The 17,212-nt window shown below is 41.9% G+C and overlaps 1 protein-coding gene across 5 annotated transcripts in view; it reads left to right on the forward strand.

Moving 5' to 3' along the window:
* The window catches only part of LOC126390722 (septin-9-like), a 97,154-nt gene that overhangs the window by 67,804 nt on the left and 12,138 nt on the right, over nt 1-17,212 (forward strand). For 4 of the 5 annotated variants that reach the window (XM_050045149.1, XM_050045150.1, XM_050045148.1 and 1 more), the window contains 4 exons: nt 7,083-7,268; nt 12,695-12,823; nt 12,973-13,054; nt 13,321-13,458. In XM_050045149.1, coding sequence (XP_049901106.1) covers nt 7,083-7,268; nt 12,695-12,823; nt 12,973-13,054; nt 13,321-13,458 — 535 coding nt within the window. Of the gene's footprint in view, nt 1-6,201; nt 6,305-7,082; nt 7,269-12,694; nt 12,824-12,972; nt 13,055-13,320; nt 13,459-17,212 lie in introns of those variants that run through there. The other variant, XM_050045152.1, reaches the window with a different exon arrangement.

Consider the following 17,212-nt stretch of genomic DNA (forward strand, 5'->3'; position numbering starts at 1 on the left):
GAGCAAGACATCAGCATGCACATTTAAACTGTAGGCAGAATTTGTGTGATGAACTGTTTGAATCCAAAACTGAAAACAAATTATGGTCAGCTATAAAAATCCTCCCACGTAGGCCAGTTCCTCATGTAGAGCGTCAGTCATCAACCACACTCATTTAAACAGTTTGGCTCATCTGTACTAATTACATGTTGTGCATGCCATGAATCATTTTACTGATTTCTTTTTGTCTCCTTCTCCCCCTTTCTGCAGGGTATTCACTGTACTGATATTGTCAGGGCTGGAGTTAAACAATAACACACACAAACCTCCTTTCTCGTGTAATTTAAAGCAGGGCTGAAAAGTGGTGAAGTGGCGCTTGTGGATCGAAGGAAACTGAATTTCTTTGGTTTTTAAGAGGCTTCTTGAGAAGACAATGAAGCCTTTGTTTCTGGCACTGGCACGTTCAAGTTCCACTCAGTGAATATTAAATGTAGGGTTGGATGTGATGTGCCTGATGGGATTTTAATGAAAGGCTTGAGTGGGGAGTGTTGAGTTATGTGTGAGTCTGGAGTGGGAAGGGGATTCTCTGTTACAGCAAAACAGAAACTTGTATCTGATCGAAGGAGAACATTTTGTGTTGGTTTCCCAGGAGAGTTATGTTAAAGGTCAGTTTGAGGAAGTGGGTTTGATGCTTCAGGATGGTGGTTATTGATATCTGTCAGCTAAATGTTTACATGTTACATACTTCTTGAAAAATTAACTTGATGTATTAATTTTCTGTGAAGGCTGAGGCCAGACAAGAATGCTGCCTGAAAGCAGTTTTGTGTTTTCTGGTCTCTACTGAGCTATGCTGGCGTTCAGGATTAACAAGAATAAATTATGCTGTATATGTCAGACTATAATGTTTTTCAAGAGTGCTTTTCAGTTGAGTGCTCTCTCACTTCAAGACAGTTTATTACTTTTGCCCTGAATAATGAACTGGATGCAACCAAGAGGTTTATATTAAGAAGCTTGTCCACACACAATAAAGACATTAGTACTTATTTTACCTTACTTTTCACTGTTTCTGCACAATACATAGGATATCATGTGGATGAAAAATAGTCCCTGGGAAGCTCAATAAAAAGAGTGATAGTTCATATGTCAGTTGCTCACCCCAATTTGTATTTCTTGCAAGTGAAAGAAGAATCCAAAAGACGAAGAAAATTTTTGATTTATTGAAGTCATAGGTGACTGTATTTTTCAACAGCAAAACTATATCAAAACAGCAGTGAAACTTTCCTCTTTAAAGCCAGATTCCATTGAGAAAAATTCCATTGTGTGACTTTGATGAATCTGAAGTAACCCTTTGAAACACCAAAGTCATACAATAACATAAACAAACAAACTGATCGAGGCAGCGGTAGACCAGCAGACCCCAAGTTCAGTAAGGTAAAATGACTGTTTTTGTTAATGGAGTCTGGCTTTAAAGAGTGAATAGATTAGGTTTAATTTTTCGTTCAGTTCCCCGTAAGGAACAGTTGTCTGTTTAGGAAGTACTGAGCATACGATTGGATAAATGTGCTTGGATTGAGTTGTGTGAGAGTTTGTAAACTGATGTTTTGATATAGTTTTGCTGTTGTGGAAGTGTTTGCCTATGACTTCAGTAACTCAAGAATGTTCTAGGTCCTTGGATTCTTCATTCACCAGAGGTAGGCAAGGAAAGCAGTCAACGCAACACAGGGTGAGTAATTGATTTACAAATGTTCATTTGGAGGAGTGAAGTATTCATTTAAAGGAGCACTTGATTTAGCTTTGCACTTCCAAAGCTAAAGAGAGACAGATTTGAAGAATTGTCAAAACTAAAACAGCGGAGGCCGAGATATCCTGACTTTTAGCCCCTAATATGGGTCATGATTCAAAAAACATTGGATCTTTGGTAGCATTTTTCATCTTGTCCTCCCTGCCTGGTAAATGTCCACCTTTTTACAAATTTGTAGCACAGGCTTTCTGTTTAAAAAAAAAAAAAAAGCATCTCCAAGCTCAAGCTGAGATAACCCTGATGACTGCAGGGTTATTTCCTCAGACTTGACAAGGCTCCCTGCAGGGCCACAGAAAACATCATCTGCTTTCACAAGCTGAGCAGCACTCCTTGTGACACATTAGATGACATTTAATGTGTAAACGTTGTGGAGTTCCCATTGTAAGCTACAAACTGTTTTCGTGCGGCTATAAATGCTGTGGTTTTGTCTGCTGTGAAGCCCTTGGTGACAAACAGGAAACCAAACAACTACCATAATGCAGATAAAACACATGACAGAAACTCATGTTTAATAGAGTTACTGTATGAGTGAAATACAAGCACTGAAACACATGCAGTGACTTTTCACCAATGGTTTTAACACTGCAGGCCATGCATATAAAGCACAGTGTCATCTTCAGATATGTAAGGATAAGTAAATGCCAATGATGAAACTTGCAGCAGCCCTCACTCAAGTGCTCTCATTTGAAGATAAAGTCCTCTCTTTGATGGGATCTTTCCATTCATGCAAAGAAAAAGGCTGAACTCATCTCCATTCATTAAACAAAGCTCTCAAATCAGCTAATCCTGAAATGCCGCTTTCGTGTGTCACGAGGCAAAAAAAAAAAAAAAAATCCTCTGCCTACAGTGATGTGTTTATTGGAAGCAATCTTCACACATAACATCTGTCTGCACTTTTTGAAAGATGTTTTCATTTGGAGACTTTGCATAGATGAAGGGAGATTAAAGCAGCAGACCAAATATTTTGATGTGTTTTCTAATTGAGGGGTCAATTTAGGTTCATTAATGCACCTGTTTGGTCGTCCTGTATTATTCATTTGAATGAACTGTGCACCCCACCGCCGTGGCTTTTTTTGGCTTCAGTTAAATGAAACACCACTCTTGGAAGGAAGTTTACTTCAGTGAAATCTCGCATGTCTGATACATTGTTCAATTTTCGATGCACTCATTGGGTCCGCCTCGTATGAGAACAGTTAGGATTCAACGGCCGAGGCCACTGAGTTGTGATCTGAGTCATACTGTATGTCTGTAATGAGGTTACTCATGCAGAAATGTAGTTCGGCGTGGCAAAGGTTATTGACGCTTTCTTTGTGGAACATCATAACACTCCAATGCAGATCTGACTCATGAAGAGAGGCTTTGTTGCAGATGTAAATGGCAGAACTGTCACTCTGATACATAAGGCGCATAAATAGTGATGTAAAAAAGCAGTGGAAGAAGATTGCTAATGGCCAGCTCATCTTTAGCCTGGAAAATGAAATCATTAGGAAGCAGTGCTGATGAAAATGAAAGTGCTCAGTTGGACTGTTCGAGAAAGAGAAGTGAATATTGAAGCAGCAGGGTGGTTTGCAAGCTGGGTTACATTTTTGACTCTTTTGAATTTCATTTTTTCCACTGCATGTATGACTCCCATTCGACAGTTTACTACGCTTTGTGTGCTTGTCTCCGCTACAGTGTGACTGTTTGTCTATTCTTAGAGAGCAGCCATGAAAGCCAGCAGATGGCCCATGGCTGGCATTGTCATGGTGCCCAGGAGGCAGTTTGGCTGCAGACCTGGAGTATGTCATTAGAGCTAATCTGCATTCTGTCATTCAAGAGGCTACTGATGCAATCGGGGCTCAATGTTAATAGAGTTCAGTGCAGGGCTAGCCAAATGACACTATGCAAACATTTGCAAACACATCTCACGGGCTAAAGATGAATCGATCCAAATGCCTCAGGATTATTGTATCATTTTCCAAGACGCTGCTTTTCTCTGTTGGGTTTTTTGAGGACAGCAATGCAGCGCTAAATCAGCTTTAGTCCACCATGATGAGGTATTCACAGGGGTTTCATGTTACAGCATGGATTGAACCCTACCCCTGCTTGCTTTATTTCTTTTACCAGCAAAGTGAATGTCCTTGCATGAGGGGAAACTGCCTCTTGGTTGTGGAAATTATTGCGCAAAAACAAAATCTTGTACACTGATGATTTACTGACTGATGATAGTCATGGGGGGGTGGGTGGATTTTTCTTATTTTCCCAAGACTTTTGCAGTGAATTTGTCAAGTTTTAGCCAAGCCGCATGTGGTATCACAGTACAGTTCATCCAGTAGACTGTCTGAGGATTAAAAGTTGGAAAGACTGATGAATAGACTTTTGAGGGTGTGGTACCTTTTCTCATGGTCCAAAATTGTAGCTTTTATTCTTGTTTGGAACGTATTGAGTTCAGAGATATTCAGCTCACTCATCACTGCTCCCATGACTTTGGATTTTTAAGGTGTGCAAGTGTCTTGGAGAATGATAATGAGATGTCAGTGCGTGTTCTTATACCATGTATAGCGTTAGTGCATATGTATGATTTGTGAAGTAGAAAAGGCTGATATGTTCATTCACATTGTTTAATTAAAGCCCCAATCAGCCAGTGTTACTTCCTGTTTTTGCTTCTGTCTTACTCAGAGAATGGGGGTGTTCTCATGGATGTATAACAGAGATGAATACAGCGTTGGAGGCGGGGGCCTCGTTCATTCCTATAAAAAAGTTGCTCAGTGGTGCATGAAGCCAAAAAAGTTGGAATTCCGGAGTGTAAAATCATCCGGATCCTCCTTATCATTTGGTCCGTAGAGCAAGCATGCCTGAGACTTTGCCGGCCAAGTGGCAAACTTCTACCATCTGAACCGGCTTCTTCTGTTTTAGCCCTTCACTAACTTGAACAGGGATAAAATTGTTTAACTGTGTGGCTCTTCTAGACTTTCAAATGATATTGAACAATTCATGAAATACTGACTGTGAAACAAGTTATTTCCTGTGATGCTGAAAAAAATAAATCCACTGATTTAGAGACGTGTCCTTGGAAGTGTAAGTCTATGGGGAAAAGTATTGATGGATCCAAAAGTATTAGTTACACAGTTTGGCCACTATGTCAAATGGGCTTCAAAGTCCTTCATAGAGGCCTGGGGTGTGGTTAATAGTCGATTATAATCCATTACCATGGCAACCAGACTGCTGTTATAGCGTAGGCTATATGTCAGAGTGATAGTATGGATATTAGCATAGATAGAGATAGTGGTCACTCTAAAATAAGTTGTGAGGTGGAGGTTATTTTTGCCACGTCCTTCACCTAAAGGTAATATGGATATGACTCTAACTTAAGTCTGCTTTCAGTTATTTCTGAATGATTTATTTAACTGAAAGTTGATCAGAGCAACTACTTTGTTTGCTACTTTGCACAACGGCAACTTCATGTGGTTAATGAGACATAACAGTGCGCCTGCACAAACTTGGAGGACGATGTATGACCTGCAGCTTCTAGTACAGACATATGTCATCTTCCTGTTTTGTCAACAACCTTCTTTTTTCAACGTTGAACACAAAAGTTATCTGTCAAAAAATACTTGGCCAACAATGTGGCTTATCAACATTGTCAGGAAATGCCCAAATACACTGCAGTGGGGCTCTAAGTGGTGGTTACACTGAATCTTTCAAGATATACCATCAACTTTGTGTAAATGTGTGTTTCAGTTTCCTGTGAGACAGGTCCCAGTTGTGCCCTTAAATTAAAAGCACCCACAGTGCTACAAGGGCTGCACAACGTGGTTATTAGCAACACTTTTTTCCAGGACAAAGTCACAGAGACCCAAAGAAGTGGAAAGTCTGTACATCATAGTTACAGTAAAAGCTGGAAAATTGATACTCTTAGCAAGATCACATGCCTCTTACAGCCTCCCACTGTCTTCTGTGCCTCTATCTTGCACTGTCTCCTCTGAGGGTCCAGGAAGGCGAAGGTCTGACCGGGAAAATTAGATATCAGAAAATGTTCCACTGTTATTTGTGCAGCATTTAAATTCTTATCACCAGTGTTACAGGCAGGCTGTCGCTGTGTCATGTCAGGCAGACAAATCAAAGGCACAAAGCCTTCTATGTTCTTCAGCAAAAAGCTTACAGATGCTGACGCCTTGAACAGTCAATTTTGTGTTATTTGAAAAAAATAATCGACCCAGCACAGAACCTGAACTATTACAGCTACAATGTACTGCACCTACATGTATGTGGAGTCAGGATGGATGCCTCCCCTCAGCTTCAGGTATATGTGTCTGTGGTTTGTAGTGTCTGTTACTGCAAACCTCACACAGACAATACCACAAGTTTCTCTCACAGCACAGGAAATCTTGTCTCCTCCTACACTGTGTGTGTGAGTCTCTGCTGCTGCAAGCACATACTAGCACATTTGGCAGAGTCGGGCTGTGTTTTAGTCTGCTTGTTGCAGCGCTGCCTTGGCACACAGCCTTCGTCTTCTACACAACAATTGATCCTCCTTAAAGTGAGGTAAGCCGTGATTTGTAGTTGGCAGTGCTTTCCCCCAGCGAGGGCTGTTCATTTTGTCTTCCTAATCCTTTTAGGATTATGAAATTTGCCTCTAATCTACAGCTGCACCGCTTCACTTTGGTTACAACTTCCACATCGTTTATTTCTGAAAAGTCAGAATTTCTCTTGCAGGCTGTGCTGCTAACATGAGGTAGTTGATAATCAAAATGTATGCAACATTAAGCAGCAGCAGATGTGTGCCTGTCCCTATATGATTTATTGGCTAGTTTTACCAGTTGAGTGTATGCACTGGAGTAAGGACCACTGGGAAAAAAATAATTCTTTATTGAATAGTTATGGGAATGTTTAACTTGTTGTTTTATGTTTGCATGCACATCTGCACATGTGTGCACATGTTTTCCTGCTGGCACAAGTTGAGTTTTTGGCAGACAGTGTAAAAGACAGATTAACACCTCTCAGTGTTGTCTTGCATAAAGGCGGTCGCTCACAAATGTGAATTTTAAGTCTGATGTATCCGGTTTCACACAGGAAGTGAACTGCTCAGATCACTATCTTCTGTGGTCCTCACACTGAACACTGCAGTTAATATGATTTTACATACATTTTTGTACTCAGTCTTGCAGTTGTTTTTCTAAGTTACTGCATCCATTTTTATTACTAACTTAATGCATGCACTTCACTGCTTAAAAGTCTTGTGTGTGAGATACCATATGAATATAAGATATAAATAAACATCTCTTAATTTCCTTGTCTTTTCTCTTTATTCTGCGTCCCACAGGGTCAGAGGTCAGTCTGAGCCACAGCAACATGTCAGAGTCCGCCAAGCCCCACCACCCCAACCCACAGGGAAAGGGGGACAAGACCCATGGCAGCGACTTCAGCTACGTGGGCATCGATGCCATCCTGGAGCAGATGAGGAGGAAGGCCATGAAGCAGGGCTTTGAGCTCAACATCATGGTTGTGGGTGAGTCTGACATTCACACATTAAATTCACCACTTAACAAAAACAGTCTAAAGGTTTTGTTGGTCACTTGCAACTTGAGTCCACACATGGACACTCAAAACAATTTTAAAAACACCCAGAACAACAGCAAGATGGGCACGATTTTTTGGCTCTCCAATTGCACCAAAAACGCTTGTAGAGTCCTTGCTGAAAGTGTTCAGTGCACTTGACCTTTCTTGCTGTTGTAGTGTTATTTTGTGTTGTTAACCCTAACCTTGTCTCCCACACATTACATTCATATGCAGCTAATTTGCAATAGATTTGGTTAAACCTTCAGTTAAAGGAGCTTTATACGATATTCAGAGCATTAATATAGCATCAAAGTACTATTTGCTATGTAAATGTAATGTAATGGAGTCATGGCGTCCTGAGCAGAGAATGAAGTCACACTACCTGTGTGTGTTGTAATCCAAGCTTCTCTTTTTGTTGTTGTGGTAGACGGTCCAGCTAGTCGTGCATGTGAGTCCCTGTGAGTGTATCCCACTGGCTAGCTAAACAGTCCCACTCTGCATGATGCTCATATGGTGCTTGAACAGTGTTTACCACTGATATCGTGACCCCATTATTGTACTGTAGAAGCGTAGCCCTCCAGTTCCCTCCCAGGTTAACATTGTTAGCTCTGTCAGCGCTGTTGCTGTTGTTAAGCACTGTTTATGGAGTTAACACCGTTAGCTGCTAGTTGCCGGCTCAGTTACAGCCATATTGAGAGCTGTGTGCAGACAATCTCAATCAGACTCTGAATCTCTGAATATTGTATAGAGCTGCTTCAACTATGCTTTAGTTGCCGTGAGTAGGTATCGTGGGGACAAATGAAACTGTAAGAGGTTGAAAACATGTGTTGCTAATGCTAAATAATTATGCTTATAAAAAAAAAAAACTTGTATGAGAAAAGGTTTGTCACCACATATGACTACAACTACAAAAATGTAGTATGATGTAAAGATTAGCTAATGTTTCCATCCAGCCTGACCTTGAGCTTTTACATTGAGCTTGATTACACCTCCATGTTAGATTTGGATACAACTCCTAAAATCTAAACTGACACAGATGTATCTGAGAAGGCTTGAGGCTGTAATTGCTTCCAAATGTTTACAACAGTTATTGACTCAGTACTGAATTCAGCAAAAAAGATCAGAAGGCATTTTCAATTTAAAAAAAAAAGCAGAACAAAGCTCAGACAACAGGATGCCATACACAGCATGCTTAGTTGGCAGATTCTCTCTGATCTGGAAAAGACCTTCTCTATTCTTTTTCTTTATTACATTATCATGAATCTTCTCCTTGGCTGTCCTTTGATGCAGTCAAACACCAGAAAATAAATAAAAAATCTGTGTTTGTGTGTGTGGTTCTGCTTGAGCTGTTTAGTTAAGAGTCAGCCAGCATGGTGCCTCCCTCAACAAGCTCTTTTCTTTGTGTCAATGATGTAACAAACAAACACACTTGAGTGGACAAAAGGAGGCTGTCAGTGCTGCGAAAGTGGCATAATGATGGCGATTACTTAGACGAGCTGTAGCAGCTACTTACCACCAGTGACTGTAGATGTCACAATCATCAAGTCTGTGCACACACAGTTATCCTTGAATGCACCTGTGTACATGCACGCAGGCAGGCACGAACAAACCTATGCACATGTTGTCTTCTGAGAAAGGAATGTCAAGATGTGTTTTTATCGCACACTGAGATACAGATTACTCATGAGGAGTAGGTTGAAAAGCCTCAGCTACATCCCGATTGGATTTTTAAGCCTTGCTGTTTGTTTGGATCATATTAGCATGGTGGTGGTTATAGAATGCAGTCAGTCTGATTTCAGGCCCTGCGGGGCAGGGTTTTGTACATGCAGCTAAGATGACAAGTTGGCACAACTCCAAGGAGGACCGATACTGTTCATCAAAAGAGGCATATTGATTTATAGATGTAAGGGAATGAAGTGAAAGAGTAAGACAGTGAGAAACTAAAGTGATCTAACTGCACATTTCTACATAACACCAACATGTATCCACTTGTGGTGCTTCGACACCTAAACAAAAGTTGTGTCGTGAGATGATTTAACACTGTGTTGTAAAATGATACTCTCACACCGTGCACACTGGAGTAGAATACAATCAAAGTTCACAATAGAAAAGAACAATAATGAGTTTAAACCTGTGTGAAGTGTTTTTTGATTACCAGAGGGAGCTTTGATATGCAGTGCTATGGCAACGTATCAAGTTCCTCTGGGTAATGCATTGGCAGATAGTTGCCTAACATCCCAGGGGAGTCCTGTTTCTCACTGTAAGGCTAGTATTAACCTGCCTTTACGCCTGGTCCATAAAATCCTGAGAAAAATGTCTTTGTTTTATTAGATGTTGACTTTATTTGTCACTCCTTAGAAACTGGGTGGCATGAGGTTGTGGAGGTGTTCGTGATACAGTGTTCTCCCATTGCGCAAGACTACAGTATAGAAACTAGCAGGACTTCATAGCTTTTCAATGTTTAGTCTGTATACATTTCCTGATTTTGACCATGTAGTTTTCTTTATCTAGCCATTACCCGTGATTTAAAAGTGTAAAGTTAAAGACATCATGAAAGAGTCACTAGCCATGCTAGCAGCTCTTTGAGGCTGTACGCTTTGAGCTAAATGCTAACATCAGCATGCTAACATTCTTGCAATGACAATCTAAAAGTTAAGTGGGTATATGTATTATCATGTTGAATTACCTTAGTTATTGTGGACTCGAGTCAGACTCAGGTCGCAAATTTGATGAATTTAGACTTGACTTGACCAGATCCAAAAAATAATTGCAACTAGATTTGGACTTTAAAGGGATAGTGTACCCAAAAATGAAAATTCAGCCATTATCTACTCACCCATATGCCGAGGGAGGCTCAGGTGCAGTTTTAGAGTCCTCACAACACTTCCGGAGATCCCAGGGGAGAGGAGGTAGCAACAAAACTAATGGAGGCTTACGGCTCCCCAGATTCAAACGTTCAAAAACACATAACTGAAACCACAAAATATCTCCATACTGCTCGCCCGTAGTGATCCAAGTGTCCTGAAGCCCCGACATAAAAAGTTGTTTGGAAAAACGTCATTTAAACTCTGTTTTTAGCCTCACTGTAGCCTGTAGCTCTGACTGCCTCTCTGTGCACCGTGCTCACGTGTGCGTGCTTGCGTGCAAGACCAGCGAAAGCACATGAACACACATGAATACGGTGCCCATGTCTCACGGTCTCGTGCAAGCGCACACATGTGAGCGCGGTGCCCAGAGAAGCAGTCAGAGCTACAGGCTACAATGAGGCTAAAAACAGAGTTCAAATGACGTTTTTCCAAACAGCTTTTTATGTCGGGGCTGCAGCACACTTGGATCACTACGGATGAGCAGTATGGAAATATTTTGTGGTTTCGATTATGTGTTTTTGGACATTTGAATCTGGGGCGCCGTAAGCTTCCATTAGGTGGAGTGTTGTTGCTACCTCCTTTCCCGTGGGATCTCCGCAAGGGATGTGAGGACTCTAAAACTTCACCTGGGCCTCCCTCGGCATGTGGGTGAGTAGATAATGAGTGAATTTTCATCTTTGGGTGCACTATCCCTTTAACACCAATGACTCCTGACTTCGCTTGGACCTTCTGACTTGAAGATACTTGATACCTTCGCCCACGACCAAAGATTAGAAAGTGTTTTGTTTAAAAAGTGTTTCACAATTCAGTAAATTTCCCCTCATTTCATGGGTCAGCTAACACTGAAACTATTTATTCCCAGCAAGTCGACGGTTAATTCCCCAGATCCGCTTTGTTTTTGAACTGATCCAACAGCATCCTGTCAAGATGCAGGAAAGAATCATGAAGAAGATGTTATGTTGCTGAGAGCCAGTTTTAAAAAAAAAAATGATACCAAAGATAACGTCACAAAAACTGCATGGTGGTCAAACAAAGGGAATTGCAGTATCCAAAACTTGTACAGTAGGTTGACAATTACAGATGGAGACACAACAACTCCAGACAAAGTTGTATTAACAAATAAGTACAAAATTTAAAAAGTATTCATGATTTTTGAAAATTTAATACATTACTACCCTGTTGTTAACTTGAGTGCAAAGACTTGAGACTTACTTGTGACTTGCAGAACAATAACTTGGTCCCACCACTGAAAACTAGAGCATCTTTTGTGATCCTAAAAAAGTTTCCGTCGGCCAACAGACTTTTCACTTGGATGGCCAGTGAGGACGTGAAAGGTTAGAGCAGCCGTGGTCTTGGCCGTGTCCACTGTGGTCTCCTCTGTGAGACGCATTTGCCTAATCCCTGCCCTCAGCCAGCTGACCTTTTGATTTCCACCACACAGAGCAGAGAGGGCAGCCAGGGTGTCTTAGTGTGTGTGTGAGAGAGAAAATGTGTGTGTGTGTGTGGGTGAATGCAAGCATCTGAGCGGACTGCATGTAGGGTGTGTGTGAAAGAGCAAGTGTGCGACGGAGACGGAGAGAGCGGTGGAAAAGGCCGCCCTGGGTGTCACAGAGGGCCTGGCAGCTTGGCAACGCTCCACACGCCACAGTGGATGCCCATAGGGGCTGTGAACAGAGAAATATGGGGGGAAATTAAACAGCCGTGAGAGTTGGTGTATGTGTGTGAATGCATATGTATGTGTGTATCCCTTTTATGCAAGAATTGTTCAATAATTCAAAAGAATAACAGCTTTGCTGCCCTAGCTGTTACACAAATTATCTTTATGTGTTTCCAAGGACTAACCAAACAAGTAATGTCCTGAATGTATGAAAAAAACCTTGGAAAATCAAAGTCACCTTTTTTCAATTTGGACTTTTCTCAGTCTTATCTTGTATTTTGAACCCACAGTTTTCTGTAAGTGTCTTATTCTGATGGGGTTGCACAATAAATAAAAATGGATTGGATCATGATTTGATGCACAGAGGTTGTGTGTCATTGAGATACTAATAACTAACATGTGTGCACAGTCCACAACTGTTTATTGTTACATATGTCATATTGGTTATCCCCTGGTGGTTTGAGTGCAGTGATACATCTTAAAATAGTTTAAAAAATGGCTTTTGTGTGTGTCTGCATGTGTGTGTGGTCTCTACCATACATCTGTCCTCTTGGCCTCCGCAGCTTGCCTGTCTGACCCTGCAGCTGTCCTGCTGTGCTCATCTTCTGTTGACACACACATGCACACACACCCACCTCACTTCACAATCCATACATTACGGATGATGTCATGTGCATATTCAATCTCGCTGGTTTTGTTGGTAAAGATCCTTAAAGAAACTCTTGTTTTAGAATTGAATGAGGCTCTTGTCCTTGTGAGTCTCTGGGGTTAAAACCACCAGTGAATGTGTTCCCAGTTTCTCTAACTGTTGTGTGTGTCTCTGTGTGTGTGTCTGTGCTTTTTCCTGATCAGGGCAAAGCGGCCTGGGTAAATCCACTCTCATGAACACTCTGTTCAAATCCAAGGTGAGCCGTAAGTCAGTGCAGCCTGACCCGGAGGAGAGGATCCCCAAGACCATCGAGATCAAGTCCATCAGTCACGGTCGGCCAGTGTTCATGTTTCGTAGCCTAAAGCCAACATTTTTGTAATATTATTAACATGTGTTTCCTGCTGCTCCATCAGACTACTGAGTTGTTGCTTTGTGTGTGTGCGTGTGTCCAAATGAAATACTGAATTGTTTGTTTGTGCAGACATTGAGGAGAAAGGAGTGAGGATGAAGCTGACAGTAATTGACACTCCGGGCTTTGGGGATCAGATCAACAATGAAAACTGGTGAGCTCAGGTTACCTTATCTGGAGGCCTCGCTAGCTGTTAGTAAAGTCATTTCTGTCATTGCATCTGTAAGGTTACTTATTCACTCTGACTTAGATAAGACCATTGTATTATTTTATATAGCATATTACATAAAAGCAGTATAACTCTGCATGAAATCACATTATTCATTACTATAATTATATAGTTATTCAGATGTCGGCGTAGCTTTAATAACTGTTGGCAAGAGGTTTTGACTGTGGGCTGATTCCTGTTTCCTTTGTCAGCTGGCAGCCCATTATGAAGTTCATCAACGACCAGTATGAAGCCTACCTGCAGGAAGAAATCAACATCAACAGGAAGAAGAGGATCCCCGACTCCAGGGTGCACTGCTGCATATACTTCATACCTCCCACAGGCCACTGGTAAGATCACATATTAAAACGCTCTCCTCTGACTAAGTGCCCCACTTTTTTTGCTCCTGATTCCAGCAGTTTCTCCCACAGCTGCAGAGACTAATCAGGCCTTCTGGGAATCTCCCCTGACCCATTGTCTGTCCACAGCTCTTTAACCACATCCTTCTCCAGCTTTTCTTTATCATCTCTCTCTGTAGTGACCACATGTGGAACTCATTTTCTCCTCAGGGACACTGAAAATCACACGAAGAGTCAGATTTCACAATGAAATTGGACTCTTGGGTTCTCATGGTTTACAGAGAATTATCAGAATGTTGTGAGTGCCTTATCTTGAGTAGAGAAGGCATATTAAATACTAAAATATGCCAACCTTTTTACCAGAGCGTGTTAATTATAGGCTCACTGATTAATGTGTTGCATACACATTGCAAATGCATACAATTGTGTGACCTTAACACAAAACTTTCCTCAATCCGCCAGCCTCCTAATGAATCACTATGCCTGAAAGTGTTTTCCACTGAATTTAATTTGAAAAAAGGGCTGCATCAGAGATCTGGATTTGATCACTGATTCTGTGCCTTCATTTTTCATCTGGAACATGTTGTTAAACAGAGAGATGGGACACTGAGTGGTTCACAGATCCATTCCAGGTGGAGCCAGACATGACAGTAGTCAGAGACGAGCATATTTTGGATGAGGCTGCGTGGAGCCGGAGCAGAAAAACTATTGTCCTAAGTGTATTTGATGCGAACAAATCAAAGTTGCGAGGATTTTAACAGTAATGTTGCTGTAATTTGGCACAAGATTTATCCAAGTAAATGAACCAAAGGAAGGTTTCTTGGAAAGACAACCAGTCATGTCCAAAGTGTCCTTACAGCTTCTTGGCAGAGCACACGCCTCTCTTCAGACAACCAGGTGGGGGCTGATTGCTTTACTTACACTGCGTCTGTGTCGGCATATTTTACTGCGGCAGAGATAACACAAACCACATTTCTCCTGCTGCTCTCTCAGTGATTAGGGTCTTTTTTTTCCCAGGCCCACTCTGTAATTTGTTCGATTTAACAGCGATGATTAGTCCGTCCTTATGTGCACTGAGGGTCAAGGAAGGGCACACAGCAAGCCTCACTGCACACACACAGAATTTATAGTCCATAGAGGAATCTTGAAAAGAGTGCTGTTTTGTACACATGGAGATAAAAGCATACAAAACACCCATGTGCATCAACTGTAAACAGACGCTCATTCACTAACAATCTGAGTCCATATCTCTGTAACGGCTGCCGCTTCATATTTCCGTGCACCACCAACTCAACAGTTGTCCTCTTCAACGCTCTCCGTATGAGTGGGGGATGACATGTGTGTGTCTGTGTGTCCTGCTGTTTGACAGACCCCCTCATCATCTGCTCATGTCGCCACAGCTGCAGCTTCGGAGAATGTGTGCATCCCTGTTCGTGCAAAGCAGCGCGTGTAGTGGACTCAAGTGGGCAGTCGGCATGCTAACACTTGTGTAACTATAGTTGTGTGAATGTCCTGAATGTGTTTGTGTGTCATACACAACTTACAGCTGCTAGGTTCGACAACACACATACTGCTCACCTCTCTGTCCCTGTCCTTTATCCTCAAATGTCTCTAAGCACGCTATATTCAAACTGTCACACAAACATCCCAGACATGCACACTTTCATGAATGCATGAGAATGCACACTCATTTTGAAAACAAAGACGCAAACATCTGTCAGGAAGTGGTGTCTTCCTTACAGCCACCCAGAGGGTATCAGGCAGCAGAACAAAGGAGACATCTGTTGGGGCTACTGTTGTGACCTGGCATAGTGATGAATGTACACTGATCAGCAACAATATTAAAACACTGACAGGTGAAGTGAATACCTTTAATCATCTTGTTACAGTGCTCTGCTGGGAAGCCTTGGATCCTGGCATTCATGTGGATGCCACTTGACACAAACCACCCACCCAAACACCATTGCAGACCAAGTATGCCCTGTCATGGCAATGGCACTTCCCCGTTGGCAGTGGCCCCCTAGAAAGACAGTGTGCCAAGCCAGACCACGAAAACTGTTCAGCAGTGGCTCGAGGAATGTGGCAAAGAACTTAAGGCATCGACTTTGCCTCCAAATTCCCCAGATCCCAATCCAATCAAAAATCCATTGGGCATGCCGGTACCCCTGAGCCAAGTCTGTTCCACAGTGGGGTCTCCTTGGATCAGACTTGGCTCTGACCTGTCGAGACATGGACACAGGACTTCTGTGGGTGTCTTGTGGTGTCTTGCATCAGGGTGTTGGCGCTGGATTCTTTGAGTCCTGTGGGTTGGGGAGGTGAGGTATCAGCACATGCCACAGATGCTCAATTGGATTGGGATCTTGGGAATTTGGAGGCCAGATTGATGCCTTGAGCTCTTTGTCAGGTTCCTCAGGCCATTCCTGAGCAGTATTTGCAGTGTGGCATTGTCCTGCTGGGGGGAATCCTGCTATCAGGAAGTGCCATAGCCATGAGGGGATGTATTTTTAACAATGTTTAGGTGGGTGGTGCTTGTCAAGTTGTCCCCACATGAATGCCAGAACCAAAGGTTTCCCTGCAAATCAGTATTATTCACCTCATCTGTCAGTGATTTTAATATTTTGGCTGATGGGTGTATGTTAAAAGACACATATTTATGTGTGCATATGTTAGGTATGAAGGCTTAGAATAGAGGACACGTAGTACATATTTGCAATCTAATTTTCTGTGCACCAAAAACAACAAAACACTTTGTCTTGGCACTGATTTGTGCTGGACAAGTTTTGTTGTTCTCCCACAGATTTTAGCTGTTCAAGAGGGGGAAAAAAAGTGCTGGAACAAACTCTAAAATCCTTCTCTATTATTCTTTTTTTGCTTATTTTCCCTGGCTTTTCACACAGTTGAAGTTTTTAAATTAGGGCCTGTAACCAATTACACAGACATGGCGCCAAAAGCCTCTGGATGCCTCTGCCATGTGACCACAGTCCAAGAATGACAGGCAGAAAAATGATGACAGGACTTCTCTGGTAGCTCTCACAGGCCTCTATCATTGGAGATATGCTGGTTTTTGTTTGATTGTCTATTTGTCTGAAGTGTTTTAAACAGCAGTTTGTATTTATCAAGGCTCTGATATAATTTGCGTGTCAGCAATTTGCTTTTGAGTTGCGTCTTTGGTTTCAGATAGACGAACGGTGCTCAGTGAGGCAGAACACACTCATGGCATCAGCAGCCATTTCCGATAATGGCTGTTTCCCCTCTGGCCAGTCTTGTTGTTACCTCATTTAACATGTCTTCCTGAAAAGAAGAAGGCTGCACTTTGACTCTCATCAACTCAGAGCTGCTTTCTGATCTGTTATATAAAAGAAGGAAGTAAGAGCCGCAGAGCTTATCGTATCCAAGTCATAAAAACATGACTGCTATTTTTTCTGCCACATAAAAAGGAGAATTTGTGCATGCAAGCAGGCATTTAAGTGGACATCTGTGCATGCATGCATACTTATTTATTGCCCATATGTTCATGTGCACAGATACATGTGTACACATGAAAGTGTGCATGTATGTTCAGTCGTGCATATGACGCAGCTCACATGCCAATTTGAACGTTCCTGCATCTGTATGTAGATCATTTACGTATGCACGTTACATAATTTATATTCAATAAACACTGGCACGAAGAGATCATTACCCTCTTTCCCTCTGATTTCTCGCTATCCTACCTCTCTGCATGCACACTGTGACACGTACCAGT

This window comes from Epinephelus moara, chromosome 5 (genome assembly GCF_006386435.1).
Source record: "Epinephelus moara isolate mb chromosome 5, YSFRI_EMoa_1.0, whole genome shotgun sequence".
Lineage (NCBI taxonomy): Eukaryota > Metazoa > Chordata > Actinopteri > Perciformes > Serranidae > Epinephelus > Epinephelus moara.